General features: G+C 36.1%; 1 protein-coding gene across 1 annotated transcript in view; it reads left to right on the top strand.

Moving 5' to 3' along the window:
* Rps6ka6 (ribosomal protein S6 kinase A6) overlaps window positions 1–19,863 on the top strand; it is a 324,661-nt gene that overhangs the window by 227,624 nt on the left and 77,174 nt on the right. Inside the window, 1 exon segment of the mRNA XM_063245567.1 lies at window positions 680–769. Within this exon segment, the coding sequence (XP_063101637.1) occupies window positions 680–769 (90 nt within the window).

Raw genomic sequence — 19,863 nt, 5'->3', positions numbered from 1 at the left:
AAGTGAAGAAAGTAAAGATGATAGGAATGAACTTTGAGACTTTTATTATCCTGATGGATTTTTTCATAAAGTTTTGTTGTGGAAGAAAAGGATATTTCATGAATCTTTTACTTTTGAAGAGCTTTATTGTAATGTAATAGTGTATGGTAAAATTGAATAACTTTTGGAATTGTACTCATGTTTGAAATAGTGTCACTCAGTGGGTTCTTAAATAAACTGAATATGATACTAAGGAGAGTGTTTCATTTATTTTTTGTTAAGATCATGATATTGAAAATATACATTTATTAATACATGTTTGCAATACATAATGATCACATTTCTCATAAGGAATTTTTACCTGTACATAATATAACTTAATTGTTCTTTTTTCCCCATTCCACTTCTCTCCTGTCAACTTTTGTTCCTCTCCCGTTTACAAAAGCTTTTTTTCCCCCATTTTCCTTTTCATTCTTTTTTTAAAAATTCTTTTTCCCTTCTTTGCCTTCTCTTTTCCCTTCTCTTGTTCCCTTCCCATTTAAACATATTTTTCCTACTTCCAGATATTGGAAACTTGTTAAAATAATGAGCTAAAGATTCTTCTTGAATTTTTAAGTATTTGTTTAAAAGTGTATCAAATTGAAAAAATATTTAATTTTTGGACAAAAATATAAAATTTTGATCTTTGTCTATATCTTAGATCATTGACAAAAGTAAACGAGATCCTTCAGAAGAAATTGAAATTCTGATGTGCTATGGGTAACACCTCAATATTATCACTTTAAAAGATGTAGGTATTTTAATATCTACTTATCAGCTAAGTTAATGAAATTATGACTTGGAACATTATATATAGTTCCAAGTATCATTTCCATGCCACAAATTTCAGGATGCTGCCACTTTAATTCCCTTTTCTTATATGCCTGCTCTTCTTATAAAACATTAAAATTGGTTGCTAAAGTGAGAGTCCTGATTATCTGAATATATTATTTCTGCTTATGCAGTTAACATTGTATCTAGCTCCATTTATGATTCTGAAGTATATACAGAAAAATGTATATCTGTCAGATTCTTGAAGATTTTATTTTCTTGATTGTATAGCAGTTAGCTGTACCTTTATGGATTGTTCCTTCAGTTAAATAGTATTAATCTCTAATTTCACAAAATGAAAATCATGCATTAATAGATATTACTGAATAAAGACTTTTCACATAGAAGGTAATGTTGTTTTCTTTTTAGAAAAGACAGAAAAATGAACCATCACCTGACCAGTTGGGTTTAGATAATCTGATACACACTTGATTTGTAATCTTGAAAGTGTCCTGATACCATGGAATGGATCTAACAGATTGATTCCGGGCTGTCATGTATAGCAAGCAAAGAGTTGCAGGTGCACAGCCAATGGGGAAAGGATAGCAGCTACATTATTGAAGATCTTGTGAAATAGTGCGCAGGCTATATCTGTGCTGAATAAAATGTGGCACGAACATTAAAATTGGTGAAAGGATGACAAGGAAGTAAAAAAGCACATACAACCAGTTAAATCAGGCTTTTGAAATTTTTCTTTAAAGAAGAGCTCCCAGCACAGGTGTCTTTCAAGGGCTAGGTTTCTAGGTAAGATATACAGAGTTTCTAGATAAGATAGATAAATAGATAGATGGGTTTCTAGGTAAGATAGATAGGAATGATTAACAGAATTCTCGTTTATCCTGCATCTGGGGCTTTCCACATGTATGTATATTCCAATGTTCAATCTGTTTAAATTACCAATAACGGAAGAAGGATTGGTCTTGGGGTTTTGCCTAGCTCAAGAGAGTCTAGGGAAATGGTCTCTGAGGACCTTACCTATACTATACTGTTTTTCTCTGAGATACCTGGTCCCCCAAAATCTCTGAGAAATGCTGAAGGATTAGACTCCATTCTCCATGGCTCCTCCCTGCTGAGTAGGGGCACTGGCCCTACCTATGTGGGGACCAAGGAACTCTTGCCTTATCTCATGTAAGAGTTCAAAGTAGCTGAGCTTCTCCTTTGAGGATTTCTCAATGAGCTGTGAATGTGGAAGTTTGTTTAGATCTTGGACTTGTGCCATCACCAGTAGTTTAGTGGCTATCAAACAAGAGGAAATAGATTTGACTTAGAGGTTAAGTATGTAAAAGCTAAATAGTAGAGTTATAAGAATACTTCATAAAGACCAAGCAGGCAAGCATCACCAGTTCCAGAGGCCCTGTGGCCTGCGGTAAGTGCCCAGTGCACTCTGCCCCAAGCCCTGACTGTTCGGGATCCTTGAGCCTTCTGGGCGCACTGAAGTGGCTAAGTGGGCACCAGGCACCAACATCTGCCTCCCCATTCCAGCTTCACTCAGAGAACTGTGGAGTTTTGAGCAAGCAGGCTGGCACACAGTGTTCTTGGAGCCCAGCTTCTCTGGAACTATGGAGTTCTAAACAGGCAGAAGATGGTTACTGGTTCCAGAGTCCCAGCGGCCTGGGGAAGCGGGGTGCCAGAGTACCAGGAGCTGCGAACATAGAAGTGGATTTCCAACAGACTCTGAGGAAGCTTTCAAATAACACTTGAAACACAGAAATATAGGACAACGACAAAACGAAAGACCAAATTACAACCTCAAACCTCCAGCCCATCTCAAGAAACCCTAGGAGCGATGTATATAGAAGAAAAAGTATATGCCATACACCTCAAATATCGGACATAATAGCTACTGAAATAAACAAATCCAGGAAACTTTAAAGGAATTCAAACTCGAAATAATCTCCCAGGTAAAAGAAGAAATGATAAAAGAAATGAAAAAGATTCTGAATAAAGAAGACACAGTTAAAAAAATTGGAGGAACTAAACAAAAAGATAGAATCCCTAGGTGAGCAATATAAAAAACAAACAGAATATATAAAGCAGGTGCACAGAGACATACAGGAAATTAAAAAACTCCACTGAAAGCTATAAAAACTGCCTCAAAGAAAGTGAAGATAGAATTTCAGACCTTGGAAGACAGGATTGCAGCTAGTGAACAGGAAAGGAAAGATCTTTTAAAACTAACAAGGAATCAGGAAACAACAATTCAACAACTGCAAGATGATGCAAAGAAACACAACATAAGATTGATAGGGATTAATGAAAAAGAAGGAGACAACATAAAGGATGTCAAGAGGATATTCAGAGAACTAATAGCTGAAAATTTCCCAAGCATGAGATCAGAAACTGACATCAGGTTCAGTGAAGCCTATAGAACTCCAAATAGTCATAACCAAAATAAAACTACACCCAGACATATAATAATCACATCCCAGAAATCCAACACAAGAATAGATTATTAAAAGCTGTCAGAGAGGAAAGGCAGATCACTTATAAAGGAAAACCTATCAGAATCACAGCAGACTTCTCAGCACAAACAATAAAGTCAAGAAGAGCATGGAGTGAAGTATTCCAGATCCAAAAGCAAAATGATTTCCAACCTACAATGATGTACCCTACAAAACTATCATTCAAAATTGATGGTGAAATATGATACTTCCATGACAAAGAACAGCTGATGAACATCATGAACACTAAAACAACCCTGCAAAATTATTGAAAGACAGTTGAGATACACAAAGGAAAAAAGCAGTAAGAGAGCAGATAATTAAACAGAACAGAAAGATAAAGATGGAACAGAGGGGGAGATAACATCTCAACAATAAACCAGCATATAACAGTTATAACCATTAATGTAAATGGTCTTAATGCACCAATCAAAAGAAACAGACTAGCAGAATTGCTCAGGAAACAAAATCCAACCATATGCTGTTTACAGGAAATTCATCTAACCCAGAAGGATACTCACAAACTGAAAGTCAAAGGATGGAAAACAATACTTCACACAACAGGAATCAAAAAAAAAAAAAAAAAAAAAAAAAAAAAAAAAAGCAGGAGAAGCCATTCTGTTTGCAGACAATGTAAACGTTAAACCATCATAAATGACAAAGAAGGTCATTACATACTCGTTAGGGGAAAACTCCAAGAGGAAGAGAAAACTATCTTGAATATATATGCACCAAACTCCAGAGCACCCAGTTATATAAAACAACTATTAACAGAAATGAAAACTCAAATTATCAGTAAAACAATTGTAACAGGAGACCTTAACACAACACTGACACCAAGGGACAGATTAGCCAGACAGAAAATAAGCAAAGAAATAACAGAACTGAATTACACCTCTGAACAATTGGACTTGATAGACATATACAGAATGTTCCACCAAACTTCATCAGAATACACATTCTTCTCAGCAGTACATGGGTTATTCTCTAAAATAGACCATATATTAGCTCACAGAACATATTTAAACAAATGCAAAAGAGTTGAAATCATCCCTTGCATGTTATCAGATCATAGTGCTTTGAAATTAGAAATTAATGATAAGAGATACTGCAAAAATCCCACAAACACATGGAAAATGAATAACACACTATCGAGTAATTAGTGGGTCACAGAGGAAATTAAAGAAGAAATTAAAGAATATCTACAAGAAAATGAAAACACAGATCCAACTTACTGAAATCTGTCGGATGCAATGAAAGCCATCCTCAGAGGAAAATTTATTTCACTGAGTTCCCACATCAGGAAAACAGAGCAAACACAAATAAATAACCTGATGCTACACCTCAAATAGCTAGAAAAATAAGAGTAAGTCAAGCCCAAAGCCAAAAGAAGGGAAGAAATTATAAAAATGAGAGCAGAAATCAATGCAATAGAGACCAAGAAAACAATCCAAAGAATCAACGAAAAAAAGAGTTGGTTCTTTGAAAGAATAAATAAAATCGATAAGCCCCTAGCCAACTATATTTTAAAAAGGGAAAAAAGCTCAAATTCATGCAATAAGAAATGAAAAAGGTGAAATCATTACAGACTCTACAGAAATACAGAAGATCATCAACACATATTTCAAAAATTTCTACTGTCAAAGGTTTGATAACACATAAGAAATAGACAGATTCCTAGAAACATATGAAGTACCAAAGCTAGATCAAGAGGATGTAAAACTCCTGAATAACCCAATTTCTATTAATGAAACTGAAAATGTAATCAAGTCCTTATCTACAAAGAAGAGCCCAGGCCCACATAGATTCACTGCAGAATTCTACTAGAAATACAAAGAAGACTTAATGCTGACGCTTCTCAAACTATTCAATGAAATTGAAAGGGAAGCAATCCTTCCTAAGTCATTCCTGGAAGCAAATATTACTCTAGTACCAAAACCTGAGAAAGACCCAACTAAAAAAGAGAACTATAGACGAATCTCCCTAATGAACACAGATGCAAAAATCTTCAATAAAATATTGGCAAATAGGATGCAGCAACTCATTGAGAACATTATGCACCATGACCAAGTGGGATTCATTCCAGGAATAGAGGAATGGTTCAACATCCATAAATCAACAAATGTAATGCACCATATCAATAAAGCCAAAAGTAAGAATCACATGATCATTTCTATAGATGCAGAAAAAGCCTTCGATAAGGTCCAACATTCATTCATGACAAGAACTTTACAGAAAATTTGAATAAATCGTCTTTACCACAATATAATAAAGTCCATTTATGACAAACCAACAGCCAACACCATACTAAATGGCCAAAAATTGAAAGCCTTTACTTTAAAATCAGGAACAAGACAAGGATGTCCTTTATCACCACTCCTATTTAATATAGTACTGGAAGTACTAGCCAGAGCAATTAGACACAAGAGAGAAATAAAAGGGGTAAAGATAGGAAAAGAAGAAGTTACATTATTATTGTTTGCAGATGACATGATACTCTACATAGAAGACACCCTAAAGTCCATTGAACGACTCTCAGATATAATAAATAAATTCAGTAATGTAGCTAGATACAAAATCAATACTCAGAAATCAACAGTATTCCTATACACTAACAACAAAATCACAGAGAGGGAAATAACAGAAACTAAATTCTTCACAAATGTAAGCAAAAAAATGAAATATTTAGGAATTACTCTTACAAAAGAAGTGAAAGACCTATACATGGAAAATTATAATACACTGAAAAATGAAATGGAATATGATCTCAGAAAATGGAAAGACATCTCTTGCTCATGGATAGGAAGAACAAACATTGTGAAAATGGCCATTCTCCCAAAACTTTTATACAGATTCAATGCGATCCCAATAAAAATAATATCAACATACCTTATAAATCTAAATAAATCACTCCTAAAATTCATCTGGAACCAGAAGAGACCTAGAATCGTAAAGGGAATTCTAAACATCAAAGGCAAGGCGGGAGGCATCACAATCCCTGACTTGAAGTTATGCTACAAAGCAACAGTAGTAAAATCAACATGGTACTGGAATCAAAACAGAGCCTAAGATCAATGGAATAGATTAGAAGATGCAACCACAACTAAAAACACACTCAACCACCTTATCTTTGATAAAGGTGCCAAGCAGGTTCACTGGAAGAACGACAGTCTCTTTAATAAATGATGTTGGAAAACCTAGCTCTGCATTTGTTGAAAACTAAAGCTAGACCCACAGCTATCACAATGCACTAAATGAAAATCTAAATGAATCCAAGATCTGAATATTAAAACAGAAATACTAAATCTATTGGAAGACAAATTGGGTAGAAACGTTGAAGACATAGGGGTAGGTAGAGAATTCATGAACAGGACTCAAGCCGCAGGGGAAATACTTCCCAGAGTCAATAACTGGGACCACCTCTTATTAAAAAGTTTCTGCATGTCAAAAGAAATCTCCAGCATAGTGAAAAGAAAACCCACAAACTGGGAAAAGAACTTAATGAACTCCCCCTCAGACAAGGGACTTTTGTCTAAAACATATAAAGAATTAAAAATAACTCAGATCCCCAAAATTCAATGATCCAGTCCAAAAATGGGCATATGAGATGAATATGCACTTCTCAGATGAAGAAATACAAATGGCAAATAAATACATGAAAAAATGTTCATCATCATTGGTCATTAGAGAAATGCAAATTAAAACCACACTGAGATTCCATCTCACTCCTGAAAGAATGGCCAGGATCAAGAAACCAACAACAACTAATGCTGGAGAGGTTGTTGGGAAAAACGAACTCTCCTACACTGTTTGTGGGAGTGTAGACTGGTACAAACTTTGTGGAGGTCAGTCTGGAGATTTCTCAAAAAGCTGGGATTAGAAGTCCCATTTGTTCCAGCTATTCCACTTCTAGGCATATTCCCACAAGAACTGAAAGCATCATACCACAATGATATATGTGCACCTCTGTTTATAGCAGCTTAATTTCTAATTGCCAGATCTTGGAAACAACCCAAGTTTCCATCAACTGAGGAATGGATAAAAATTTGTGGTATTTTTATACAATGGGGTATTATTCAGTTATAAAGAAGGGTCACATTGAGATATTGATCAATAAATGGGCGCAGCTTGAGACCATACTCATAAGTGAAATAAATCAATCTCACATGTGTGAATACTGAATAGTTTCCCTAATGTAATGATTCCAATATATAAAAGTATGTTGTAGTCATGAGTCCCCATTATGTGGCCTTGAAGCCTTATAAAGTTTTCACTTATTAATTGGAATGGCTTTATTCTGGGCTGCTTGATATTATTGCCTGTGATGAAATGAACAGCTATTTTGAAGAAAATAAGCCGTCATAATAGCTAGTGTTGATTTACTATCATCTTGTTTTGAAGCCCCACCAAACTATGGCTCTTCTGTCTCCATTGGTTTTATCATGATGTATCTTGTTGGATTTTATATGTGACAGTATAAACAAAAATTATTATAGGCAAAGATATAATATATAAACCATTTTTCGTTTTCTGTTAGCTGGTTCTAAATACCCTACAATGCTTTCATCCACTCGAATGGTTTTACACTGACTTGATGTGTTTGAAGCTATAGTATATGAAGTTATATTCAAATATTTAAAGGAAAGAATACTATGGTAACTACTATTAAGTCAGGTTATTTGGTGGTGAAGCACTAGGCTGCTGAAACTGTCATGCTTTGACTTGTATTGTTATGTTGTTATGTTCTCTTTTATCTCAATCTCTCCCTTATTCACTAAAAAATATTTAGTTATTTTTATGATTCTTTTTAATTAAGGGGAAACATCAAAAAAATTAGCAGGATATATTATAGTAACTTTTTTGATTTCCTATTAACTTGATTTGAAGTCCTGTAATACTCCCACTGTTCTGTTTTGTATGATAGTATCAATTTTGAGGGTATAGGCAACTACTTTGAAGGCAATAAGATTCACTATGATGCCCATTCTGGTTTGACTATTATCTTCTTTGGAAGTCCTGTCATATGAACAAGGTTTAGGTTTTATTGGTCTTGTTCTCTACTGTTTTGTTCAACTTTTATAATACCTAATGAGATAGACAATTCTTTTTAAGGAAGCAAGAGGCATTATGGTAACCATTGTTGATAACCTTGTACTGTTTTTACCTCATGTGCTATGTCTATCCTTGGTTTTGACTAACAGCTTTGTTTTGCCATATTTGACTTTATTCTTTTCCAGAAAAGTATTAAATCTAAGGAGTAATAAAACCCAAAATGTGTAAATTTTGTTGTAAAAAAGAGAGGAAAAAAAGTGCTCTAAATGATACAACTGCAAGGGTGTTTAGGGGTGTTAAATAGATGACCATATTAATGTTTTTGGTGGGATCGTTGGACACAACTGTTTGCAGTCTCACCGTTTGAATGTCCGCTTTGTATGCTTTGATACTGTGACTTGAACAACTATCTCTAAGATGATAATGTGTAATCTATTAACTGGTGATTTCTTACTTTTTTTTGTAGTGCTGTATTACTTGTACCCTTACACTGCTTTGTTTTGTTTTGTTTTTTTTTCTCTTTTTTCCTTTTAAATAAAATTTAAAAAAAAGAATACTTCATAAAATCCATGTTTAGGACAGTAACTAAGACCACCAGTTCCTGATATTTGGCCAAGACATCCATGACTCAGGCAGTTCCTTGCAGACAAGATTTTGTACTGTATCTCACTGTTTCAAACTGACTGTCATAGTAACTACATGCTTTTAGAGACAAATACAACCTGTCTGTTACAGCATTTATGAGATCTGTCCTTTAATATTTATGGCCAGCACTAATAATGAATGTGTTTTATCAGCTTCATGAAGGTAACATTCTGGACAAGTTCATCTAGGCCACTGATAGCAAATCTTTTGGAACTTCCAATGATACAAACAGCCCATTCTGGCATGGTTTGCCACCCCTGATCTAGGCTGTCTATCAAATTTTTAGGTAGCTGTTGATGATAGAAGAAGATGTAATTAGTTTTTAGATTTTGCATAAGTAATCACTATTTAATGTCTCTACGAGGCAGTTTTTGAATCATTCAGGAGAATCCCAAGAGAAACAGAAAAGCAGATGAGATCACATTATAATTTGGAAGAAGGATCTCAAGTGTGGCAAACAAGAATGTAGTAATACTAGCTACACAGCTTACTTAGAGGGAAAAAATATTTCACTTCTCTGACTCAACAGGTTGGTTGATATTTTCTGAAAAGAACCTGGAGGTCATCCATTGTTTCACAGATGTATATGTGGTCTCTTTTCTTCTTCTTCTTCTTCTTCTTCTTCTTCTTCTTCTTCTTCTTCTTCTTCTTCTTCTGCTTCTGCTTCTGCTTCTGCTTCTGCTTCTGCTTCTGCTTCTGCTTCTGCTTCTGCTTCTGCTTCTCCTTCTCCTTCTCCTTCTCCTTCTCCTTCTCCTTCTCCTTCTCCTTCTCCTTCTTGTTCTTCTTCTGTGTCTTGATGACTTGGGTTTTACCTTGTAAGGTTGACTCCAGCTGTCTCTTTCGTGTACCTTAATGACAGAGGAATGATGAGAAGCATTTTATAAATGCCGTTCCATTTTAAGGCAAACAAATTTTGGGAGTTAGTATCCACAGGAGTTTAAAAAAAGGCATCTTTGCAGCAAAGGAAAGACAATCACTTCATGCCTTCTAAAATGTGTGATAAAAGGGTGTACAGGTCTGCTACTAATAAATAAATAGGTACTACTGCCCCACTGATAACTCTGAGACCTTATATGATCTTCTCCCAGAGACGTAACAATTGGTAAAATGGATGCCTCACATGGGGACCCCCATGGCACCAGCAACCCTATAGCCCAAAATTGATCAGTCATGGGCTTTATCCCTGGCATAGCTTCTGTCTTACTGTAATACTGGCTTCCATGATAGTATAGATAGGGTCCTTTAAATAAGTGACTACTGAAATGGTTTTCACAGCCTTCCCTGAGGTACTGTCATACCATGCTTGGGGATCACTCTATGCAGTGACATCACAGTTAGCTGGCTGAGTCCTTAGCAACTAAGGTTTCCAGAGTTTTGAATATTAGAGTCACCTTCAGTAGGAAGACTATATCTCTTTCAGTTACTGGTGTGGGGTATTCTGGTGTCACTGTAAGGGTATCTTGGAAAAGGAGGTTTTTCAGCTAGCAGTTCAGAGTGGCACTAAATACCTTCAAGTCCCACAACAGCTTTGGAATCGGATGAAAGCCTACCCCAATAAGAAATTAGAATTGAATTAGATACTTCAGTATCTCAGAAATGCAGTTTGTCTTGCCACTATTTCTAGAGTTATCTAGAGTTTCTGTGAGGTGGTTCAAATATACTCGGGAGCCACTCAGCATGCCTAAAGCACTATCATTCACTGTTGGAGTATTCTTCCCTGGCTACAGTGGTGTTGGATGACCTCATCCCTCTCTGGGAACAAAAGTAGTACCTTCTCCAATCCCAAGTTTCTTTTATATTCTTTTATATTCTGATAAAGATTTGGTAGCTTTATATGGCATTCCTTTTCCCAGTGTGCCTCTCACTTCCACTTGAAGTACTCTGATTTGCTTCTATCACTCTTGACTATTTGGTTTCCCTTAGTGCTCTTGGCTTTTTGCTGAGCCTTATCTACGAGGACAAGCATAACTTTGGCTGGTCTCTTTTCCTTATTCATCCCTTGTTTGTCCTTTACTTAATCATGATTATTAAAGATTGAATAAGCCACATTGACCAATTGAATTTTACATGCATGTATCCCATGTTGGAGTTTCTTGAGCTTTCTCTTAATTTCTAGAGTTAAGTATTATAGGTTTGTCATAGAATAATGTGACCTTCCCTATACTCTGTGTCCAAGTTAGTGTATTTACACAATGCTTCTTAAAGTAAGAGTTGAAATGCTATTGAATTTTCATCAGAGCCTTAGCTGAGTTTATTGTAGTTCACAGGTTTGTGCATCCCTTAACACAATCCACTAAAATGTTCTAGTTATATAATTTTTATTTGGCTTCCTTATCCACCTATTATAATTGCACTCAAACCCTCTTAGGATATAAATAATGCAGCATTTGGCTGATTATCACTGGGTGAAGCTGTGAAGGCTTCATCATTAGCCAACTTTATAAATTTTATAGTCATTTTTCTTCCTACTGCTGCGTAGTAGGCAACCAGAATAAACTGAAAAGCTTATCAGCTCAGATCAAAAGGGTATTGCAGCCATCAGGAAACTTTTCAGAATCTTCAGAGTACCTACACATTTTTCCCTTGCTTTGCTTAATACCCGTAACTGAATAAAGAATGTGCACTAAGATGATACCCTTGGCCCCTGCCACTTTTCTAAGGTGTAGTGCGTTGGTGGCTTTATATTTTGAGTTCGCTGAATCAATGGCCTTATTTGTAGGCTCACTCAGGCCTGGTATGCGTTAGCGTCAGGAGGTGGCCTTTACCTCCTGTGGGTGCTGACTGAGTAGGCTGTTGAGATATAGTGCATGGGGAAGAGGAGCTTACAAGAGGGAGAATTCAGCAGCGTTAGCTTCTGAGAGAGGATTAGTTCTAGGAAAAGATCAAAGATCAAGACTGTAGAACAGAGCCATGAAGGCTTGAATGTGAGGCACCACTTGCCATTTTCTCTGTTTCTTACAATAAGTGTATAATTGAAATTTTGATGCGGCAAAGTGGAGCCGCATCACTTTTCCCCTAAATAGACACATAGGCCATTTTTATTACACGAGAATATAAGATAAATTTTGGGGAATCCTTGGTATGAATTGCTCCCAGTGAGTGAGGGTTCATCTGAACAAAAGAAATGAAAATTGTGTTGTGGGTACTAACAGGTCCTTGAGTAAATCCTAATCCATTAATGGGGACATTACCGGGCATCTCCTCATAGCTTTTGAGACTTTCAGCCCCAGGACATGACCTGATAGAGCTGAAGTTGTGGAATTTAGTCATAGAGGCTTTATTGACCCTTCCCATGGGTCAATTTCCAATTGGGAATCTTACAGGACACCCTCTAGCTCAATGATTGGGAAATTTTTTTTTTTTTTTTTTTTTTATTTAAGAGGAAAAAGAGAAAAACACAAAACAAAACAAAGCAGTGTAAGGTTACACATAATACATAACTACAAAAAAAAAACATAACAGTAAGAAATCACCTGTTAATAGATTACATAATATCATCTTGGAAATAGTTGCTCAAATCACAGTATCAAAGAATACAAAGTAGACATTCAAACGGAGAGACTGCAAACAGCTGTGTTCAATGATCCAAAAACATTAATATAGTCAGCTATTTAACATCCCTAAACACACTTGTTATATCCGTTAGAGCTCTTTTTTTTTCCCCTCCCTCTCTTTTTTATAACAAAATTTATACATTTTGGATTTTATTACTCCTCAGTTCTCATTACTGTCTTGGGGGGGAGAGAATAAAGTCAAATATGGCAAAACAAAGCTGTAAGTCCAAACCAAGGATAGACATAGCACATGATGTAGAACAGAGTACAAGGTCATCAACAATGGTTATCAACATTGTCTCTTGTTTCCTTAAAAGGAATTGTCCATCTCATTAGATATTATAAAGCCGGACAAAACAGTGGAGAACAAGACCAATAAAACTTAGGCATTGTGAACATTACAGGACTTCCAAAGGAGACAATAGTCAAACCAGAATGGGCATCTTTGTGAATCTTATTGCCTTCAAATTAGTTGCCTATACCCTCAAACTTGATACTATCGCACAGAATGGAACAGAGTCTAATCAGTCAAAACAAGATCTTGGGAGTATTACAGGACTTCAAAACAAGTTAATAGGAGATCAAAAAGAGTTACTACTATATATCCTAATTTTTTAAGTTTTTCCCTTAATTAAAATAAACATAAGAAATAGCTAAATAATTTTTTTTTAAAGAATAGTAGTTACCATAGTGTCTGTCTTTTTCCTTAAAATATTTGGATAAAACTTCATATACTATAGCTTCAAATATTTCCATATCAAAAAGCCCAGAGTAAAGCCTTTCTAATTAATAAGTGAAAATTTTATAAGGCTTCAAGGCCACATAATGGGGAATCATGATTATCACATATTTTTATATATTTGAATCATTACTTACATTAGGGAAACTATTCGGTATTCATACATGCGAGATTGATTTATTTCACTTATGAGTATGGTCTCAAGCTGCGCCCATTTATTGATAAATATCTCAATGCGATCCTTCTTTATAGCTGAATAATACTCCATTGTATAGAAATACCACAACTTTTTTATCCATTCCTCAGTTGATGGACACTTGGGTTGTTTCCAAGATCTGGCGATTACAAATTGTGCTGCTATAAACATAGGTGCACATATATCCCTGTGGTATGATGCTTTCAGTTCTTCTGGGAATATGCCTAGAAGTGGAATAGCTGGAATAAATGGGATTTCCAATCCCAACTTTTTGAGAAACCTCCAGACAGATCTCCACAAAGGCTGTACCAGTCTACACTCCCACCAACAGTGCAGGAGAGTTCCTTTTTCCCCACAGCCTCTCCAGCATTTGTTGTTGTTGGTTTTCTTGATCCTGGCCATTCTTTCAGGAGTGAGATGGTATCTCAGTGTGGTTTTAATTTGCATTTCTCTAATGACCAATGATGATGAGCATTTTTTCATGTATTTATTTGCCATTTGCATTTCTTCATCTGAGAAGTGCGTATTCATCTCAGATGCCCATTTTTGGATTGGATCTTTGAATTTTGAAGGTCTGAGTTTTTTTAATTCTTTATATGTTTTAGACAAGAGTCCCTTGTCTGAGAGAGAGTTCACTAAAATCTTTTCCCAGTTTGTGGGTTTTCTTTTCACTATGCTGGAGATTTCTTTTGACATGCAAAAACTTTTTAATAAGAAGTGGTCCCAGTTATTGATTCTGGGAAGTATTTCCCGTGCAGTTTGATTCCTATTCATGAATTCTCTACCTACTCCTATGTCTCCAAGGTTTCTACCCAATTTGTCTTCCAATAGATTTAGCGTTTCTGTTTTAATATTCAGATCTTTGACCCATTTAGATTTTAATTTAGTACATGGTGATAGACATGGGTCTAGCTTTAGTTTTTGGCAAATGGAGAGCCAGTTTTTCCAGCACCATTTATTAAAGAGACTGTCGTTCTTCCAGTGAACCTGCTTGGCTCCTTTATCGAAGATAAGGTGGTTGAGTGTGTTTGTAGTTGTGGTTGTATCTTCTAATCTATTCCATTGATCTTCAGCTCTGTTTTGATTCCAATACCATGTTGATTTTACTACTGTTGCTTTGTAGTATAATTTCAAGTCAGGGATTGTGATGCCTCCTGCTTTGTCTTTGCTGCTTAGAATTGCTTTTGCGATTCTAGGTCTCTTCTGGTTCCAGATGAAATTTAGGAGTGATTTCTCTAGATCTATAAGGTATGTTGATGGTATTTCTATTGGGATTGCATTGAATCTGTATAAGAGTTTTGGGAGAATGGCCATCTTCACAATGTTTGTTCTTCCTATCCATGAGCAAGGGATGTCTTTCCATTTTCTGAGATCATCTTCAATTTCCTTTTTCAGTGTAATATAGTTTTCACTGTATAAGTCTTTCACTTCTTTCGTAAGAGTAATTCCTAAATATTTCATTTTTTTGCTTGCTAATGTGAATAGTCCAGTTTCCCTTATTTCCCTCTCTGTGGTTTTGTTGTTTGTGTATAGGAATGCTATTGATTTCTGAGTATTGATTTTGTATCCAGCCACATTCCTGAATTTATTTATTGTATCTAAGAGTCTTTCAATGGAGCTTAGGGGGTCTTCTATGTAGAGTATCATGTCATCTGCAAACAATGACAACTTAACTTCTTCTTTTCCTATCTTTACCCCTTTTATTTCTCTTTCTTGCCTAATTGCTCTGGCTAGTACTTCCAGTACTATATTAAATAGGAGTGGTGATAAAGGACATCCTTGTCTTGTGCCTGATTTTAAAGTAAAGGCTTTCAATTTTTGGCCATTTAGTATGATGCTGGCTGTTGGTTTGTCATAAATGGCCTTTATTATATTGAGGTAAAGACCATCTATTCCAATTTTCTGTAGAGTTTTTATCATGAATAAATGTTGGACCTTATCGAAGGCTTTTTCTGCATCTATAGAAATGATCATGTGATTCTTATTTTTGGCTTTATTGATATGGTGAATTACATTTATTGATTTGCGTATATTGAACCATCCTTGCATTCCTGGGATGAATCCCACTTGGTCATGGTGTATAATCTTCTTGATGATTTGCTGGATCCTATTTGCCAATATTTTATTGAGGATTTTTGCATCTGTGTTCATTAGGGAGATCGGTCTATAGTTCTCTTTTTTAGTTGGGTCTTTCTCAGGTTTTGGTACTAGAGTGATATTTGCTTCCAGGAATGACTTAGGCAGGATTGCTTCCCTTTCAATTTCATTGAATAGTTTGAGGAGTGTCGGCATTAGGTCTTCTTTGTATTTCTTGTAGAATTCTGCAGTGAATCCATCTGGGCCTGGGCTCTTCTTGGTGGGTAAGGACTTAATTACATTTTCAATTTCAGTATCCGAGATTGGGTTATTCAACAGTTTTACATCCTCTTGATCTAGCTTTGGCACTTCATATGCTTCTAAGAAACTGTCTATTTCTTCTGTGTTATCAAACTTTTGAGAGTAGAGGTTTTCAAAATAGGTGTTGATGATCTTCTGTATTTCTATTGGGTCTGTAGTGACTTCTCCTTTTTCATTTCTTATTGCATGAATTTGAGCTTTTTCTTCCCTTTTTTTAATAAGGTTGGCTAGGGGCTTATCGATTTTATTTATTCTTTCAAAGAACCAACTCTTTGATTTGTTGATCCTTTGGATTGTTTTCTTAGTCTCTATTGCATTGATTTCTGCTCTGATTTTTATAATTTCCTCTCTTCTTTTGGCTTTGGGCTTGACTTGCTCTTCCTTTTCTAGCTGTTTGAGGTGTAGCATCAAGTTATTTATTTGTATTCGTTCTGTTTTCCTGATGTGGGAACTCAGGGCAATAAATTTTCCTCTCAGAACGGCTTTCATTGTATCCCACAGATTCCGGTAAGTTGTATCTGCATTTTCATTTTCTTTTAGGTATTGTTTGATTTCTTCTTTAATTTCTTCTGTGACCCACTGATTACTCAAGAGTGTGTTATTCAGTTTCCATGTGTTTGTGGGATTTTTGCAGTATCTTTTATCATTAATTTCTAATTTCAGAGCGCTGTGATCCGATAACATGCAAGGGATGATTTCAGCTCTTTTGCACTTGTTTAAATATGTTCTATGAGCTAATATATGGTCTATTTTAGAAAATGATCCATGTACTGCTGAGAAGAATGTGTATTCTGATGTTGTTGGGTGGAACATTCTGTATATGTCTATCAAACCCATTTGTTCACAGGTATGATTCAGTTCTGTTATTTCTTTACTCATTTTCTGTCTGGTCGATCTGTCCCTTGGTGTCAATGGCGTATTAAGGTCTCCCGTTACAATTGTGTTACTGATAATTTGAGTTTTCATTTCTGTTAATAATTGTTTTATATAACTGGGCGCTCTGGAGTTTGGTGCGTATATATTTAAGATAGTTATCTCTTCCTCTTGGAGTTTTCCCCTTACGAGTATGTAGTGACCTTCTTTGTCCTTTATGGTCATTGTTGGTTTAAAGTTCACGTTGTCTGCAAACAGAATGGCTACTCCTGCCTTTTTTTGGATTCCTGCTGCATGAAGAATTGTTTTCCATCCTTTGACTTTCAGTCTGTGAGTATCCTTCTGGGTTAGATGGGTTTCCTGTAAACAGCATATGGTTGGATTTTGTTTCTTGATCCATTCTGCTAGTCTGTTTCTTTTGATTGGTGCATTGAGACCATTTACATTAATGGTTATTACTGTTAAATGTTGTTTAATTGTAGGATTCTTATCTCTCTGCTGTTGCATCTTTATCTTTCGGTTCTGTTTAATTATTTGCTTTGCTTAGTGTTTTTTTCCTTTGTGTATCTAAACTGTCTTTCAATATTTTTTGCAGGGTTGGTTTGGTGTTCATGAAGTTCTTCAGCTGTTCTTTGTCATGGAAGTATCGTATTTCACCATCTATTTTAAATGATAGTTTTGCAGGATATATCAGTCTAGGTTGGAAATCATTTTGCTTTAGGATCTGGAATACTTCACTCCATGCTCTTCTTGACTTTATTGTTTGTGATGAGAAGTCTGCTGTGATTCTGATAGGTTTTCCTTTATAAGTGATCTGTCTTTTCTCTCTGACAGCTTTTAATAATCTATTCTTGTGTTGGATTTCTGGGATGGTGATTATTATATGTCTGGGTGTAGTTTTATTTTGGTTATGACTATTTGGAGTTCTATATGCTTCACTGATCCTGATGTCAGTTTCTGATCTCATGCTTGGGAAGTTTTCAGCTATTGCTTCTCTAAATATCCTCTTGATATCCTTTATGTTGTCTCCTTCTTTTTCATTAATCCCTATCATTCTTATGTTATTCTTCTTTGCATCATCTTGCAGTTGTTGAATTGTTGTTTCCTGATTCCTTGTTATTTTTAAAAGATCTTTCCTTTCCTGTTCACTTGCTGCAATCCTGTCTTCAAGGTCTGAAATTCTATCTTCACTTTCATTAAGGCGGTTTTTACAACTTTCAGTGGAGTTTTTTATTTCCTGTATATCTCTGTGCATCTGCATTATGTATTCTGTTTGTTTCTTATATTGCTCGTCTAGGGATTCTATCTTTTTGTTTAATTCCTCCAATTTTTTATCTGTGTTTTCTTTAGATATATTTAGAATCTCTTTCATTTCTTTTATCATTTCTTCTTTTATCTGGGAAATTATTTCGAGTTTGAATTTCTTTAAAGCTTCCTGGAGTTGCTTGTCAACTTCAGTAGCTATTGTGTCTAATATATGAGGAGGATGGGATATATTTTCTTCTAAATACACTTCTCCTAGGGTTTCCTGAGATGGGCTGGAGGTTTGAGGTTGTAATTTGGTCTTTCGTTTTGTCATTTTCCTATATTTCTGTGTTTCAAGTGTTATTTGAAAGCCTCCTCAGGATCTGTTGAACATCCCCTTCTATGTTTGCAGCTACTGAGACTCTGGCACCACTCTACCCCAGGCCATTGGGCCTGCAGAACCAATGGCCCTTCTCTGCTTGTTCAGAACTCCGCGGTTCCAGACAAGCTGGGCCTCAGGGACACTGTGCGCCCACCTGCCCCTTGGTAGATCCACAGCTCTTGGATCGCAGCCGGGTTAGGGTACTCACCACAGACCGCAGTGCCTCAGGAGCCTGTGATCCCTCCCTGCTTGCAGAGATATCCACAAACCTCCAGACAAAGGAAGGGCCTCCTGCCAATGATTGGGAAATTTTGAGAGCATTGAATGATACAGACAGCCCTCTGTGGAATGCATGCCATAGGTTTGTCAGTACTGCTCTAGATCTATAACCCTGTCCAGCTCTCATGTTAGACATCCCCTAGTAGAGCTGGCCTACTTGGGGACCAGAAGTATCAGACCTTGTGTGTGAGATGATTCCAGTTTATTTTGAGCTTTTTGTTTTGAAGCAGGGTCTCAGTGTAATACAGGCTCACCTTGAACTCACTAAGTAGCAATACTAGCTTCAAAGGCAGTGATCTTCTTTGGTCAGACTCCCGAGTGCTGATATTACATGATATGACTTGGTCTCCCTATATGACCACAACTTATCTTTTGGACAGAGTCCAGAACTGGGATACTGTACTGGGTGGATACCTATTAGTGAATTATAAAAGGTGAAATCCTGCTCTGGGGGGACAGCAATAGTTTTACTCAATAAAACCCCGAAATTCCAAAAATTTTCTTGCAAAAGTGGCACATAGAGCGTTCAGTTGAAGAACTTGTACTTTAACAGATGATATCTCACTATCTATCAGTAGATGGCGCTCTAAGAACAGGGAATAAGACAGGTTTCTAGGAAAACATTCACCAGATCAAGCAAACATGATTTAAATTACTACAACCAACAGTCCACAGAAGACCTCTTTTTTAAAACTTGTACCCTTGTACAGTAACCTCATAGAACCTCATATCTTCTTTGTCTCTGCATCTGTCTCCAACTCTTGTGCATTTTGCTAGATCATGCCACAAATAGAGATACGCATCAGGTGACAAAAGGTAACCACAACACATACATCCTTTTAAAAAGATGTATAAACTTGAAGCTACAGCTACCAACAAAAGCAAAACAAAGCAGAATGGAGAAAACAAACTAGCATTATAGAAATAACTCCAAGAGGAGACAGCCATTGGTCAGCATTAGGACCCAGAAGAAAACAGGCTGCTTTTGGCAGCTGTGCCAGCATGAAAACTATACCTTTTTAAATGATCACAAGTTTTTCTTTCCATTCTCCACGATAGACTAGTTTTCTATTATTTTTAAACGCTGTCCCTTTCAGTTGAGCAGCACCAAAAAGCCAAATAATTTGAATTATCTGATAGACAAAAGGTTGGGAGAGAGGGAAGGAACAAGAACTTAACTAGAGTTCCCTTTTGTGACTGAAGGAAACAAT

This window comes from Cavia porcellus, unplaced genomic scaffold, assembly GCF_034190915.1.
Source record: "Cavia porcellus strain 051 isolate PalLab524CR breed Dunkin Hartley unplaced genomic scaffold, mCavPor4.1 scaffold_3, whole genome shotgun sequence".
Classification (NCBI taxonomy): Eukaryota; Metazoa; Chordata; class Mammalia; order Rodentia; family Caviidae; genus Cavia; species Cavia porcellus.
Note: the sequence above shows the minus strand (reverse complement) of the source record. Positions and strands in the feature narration are given on the sequence as shown.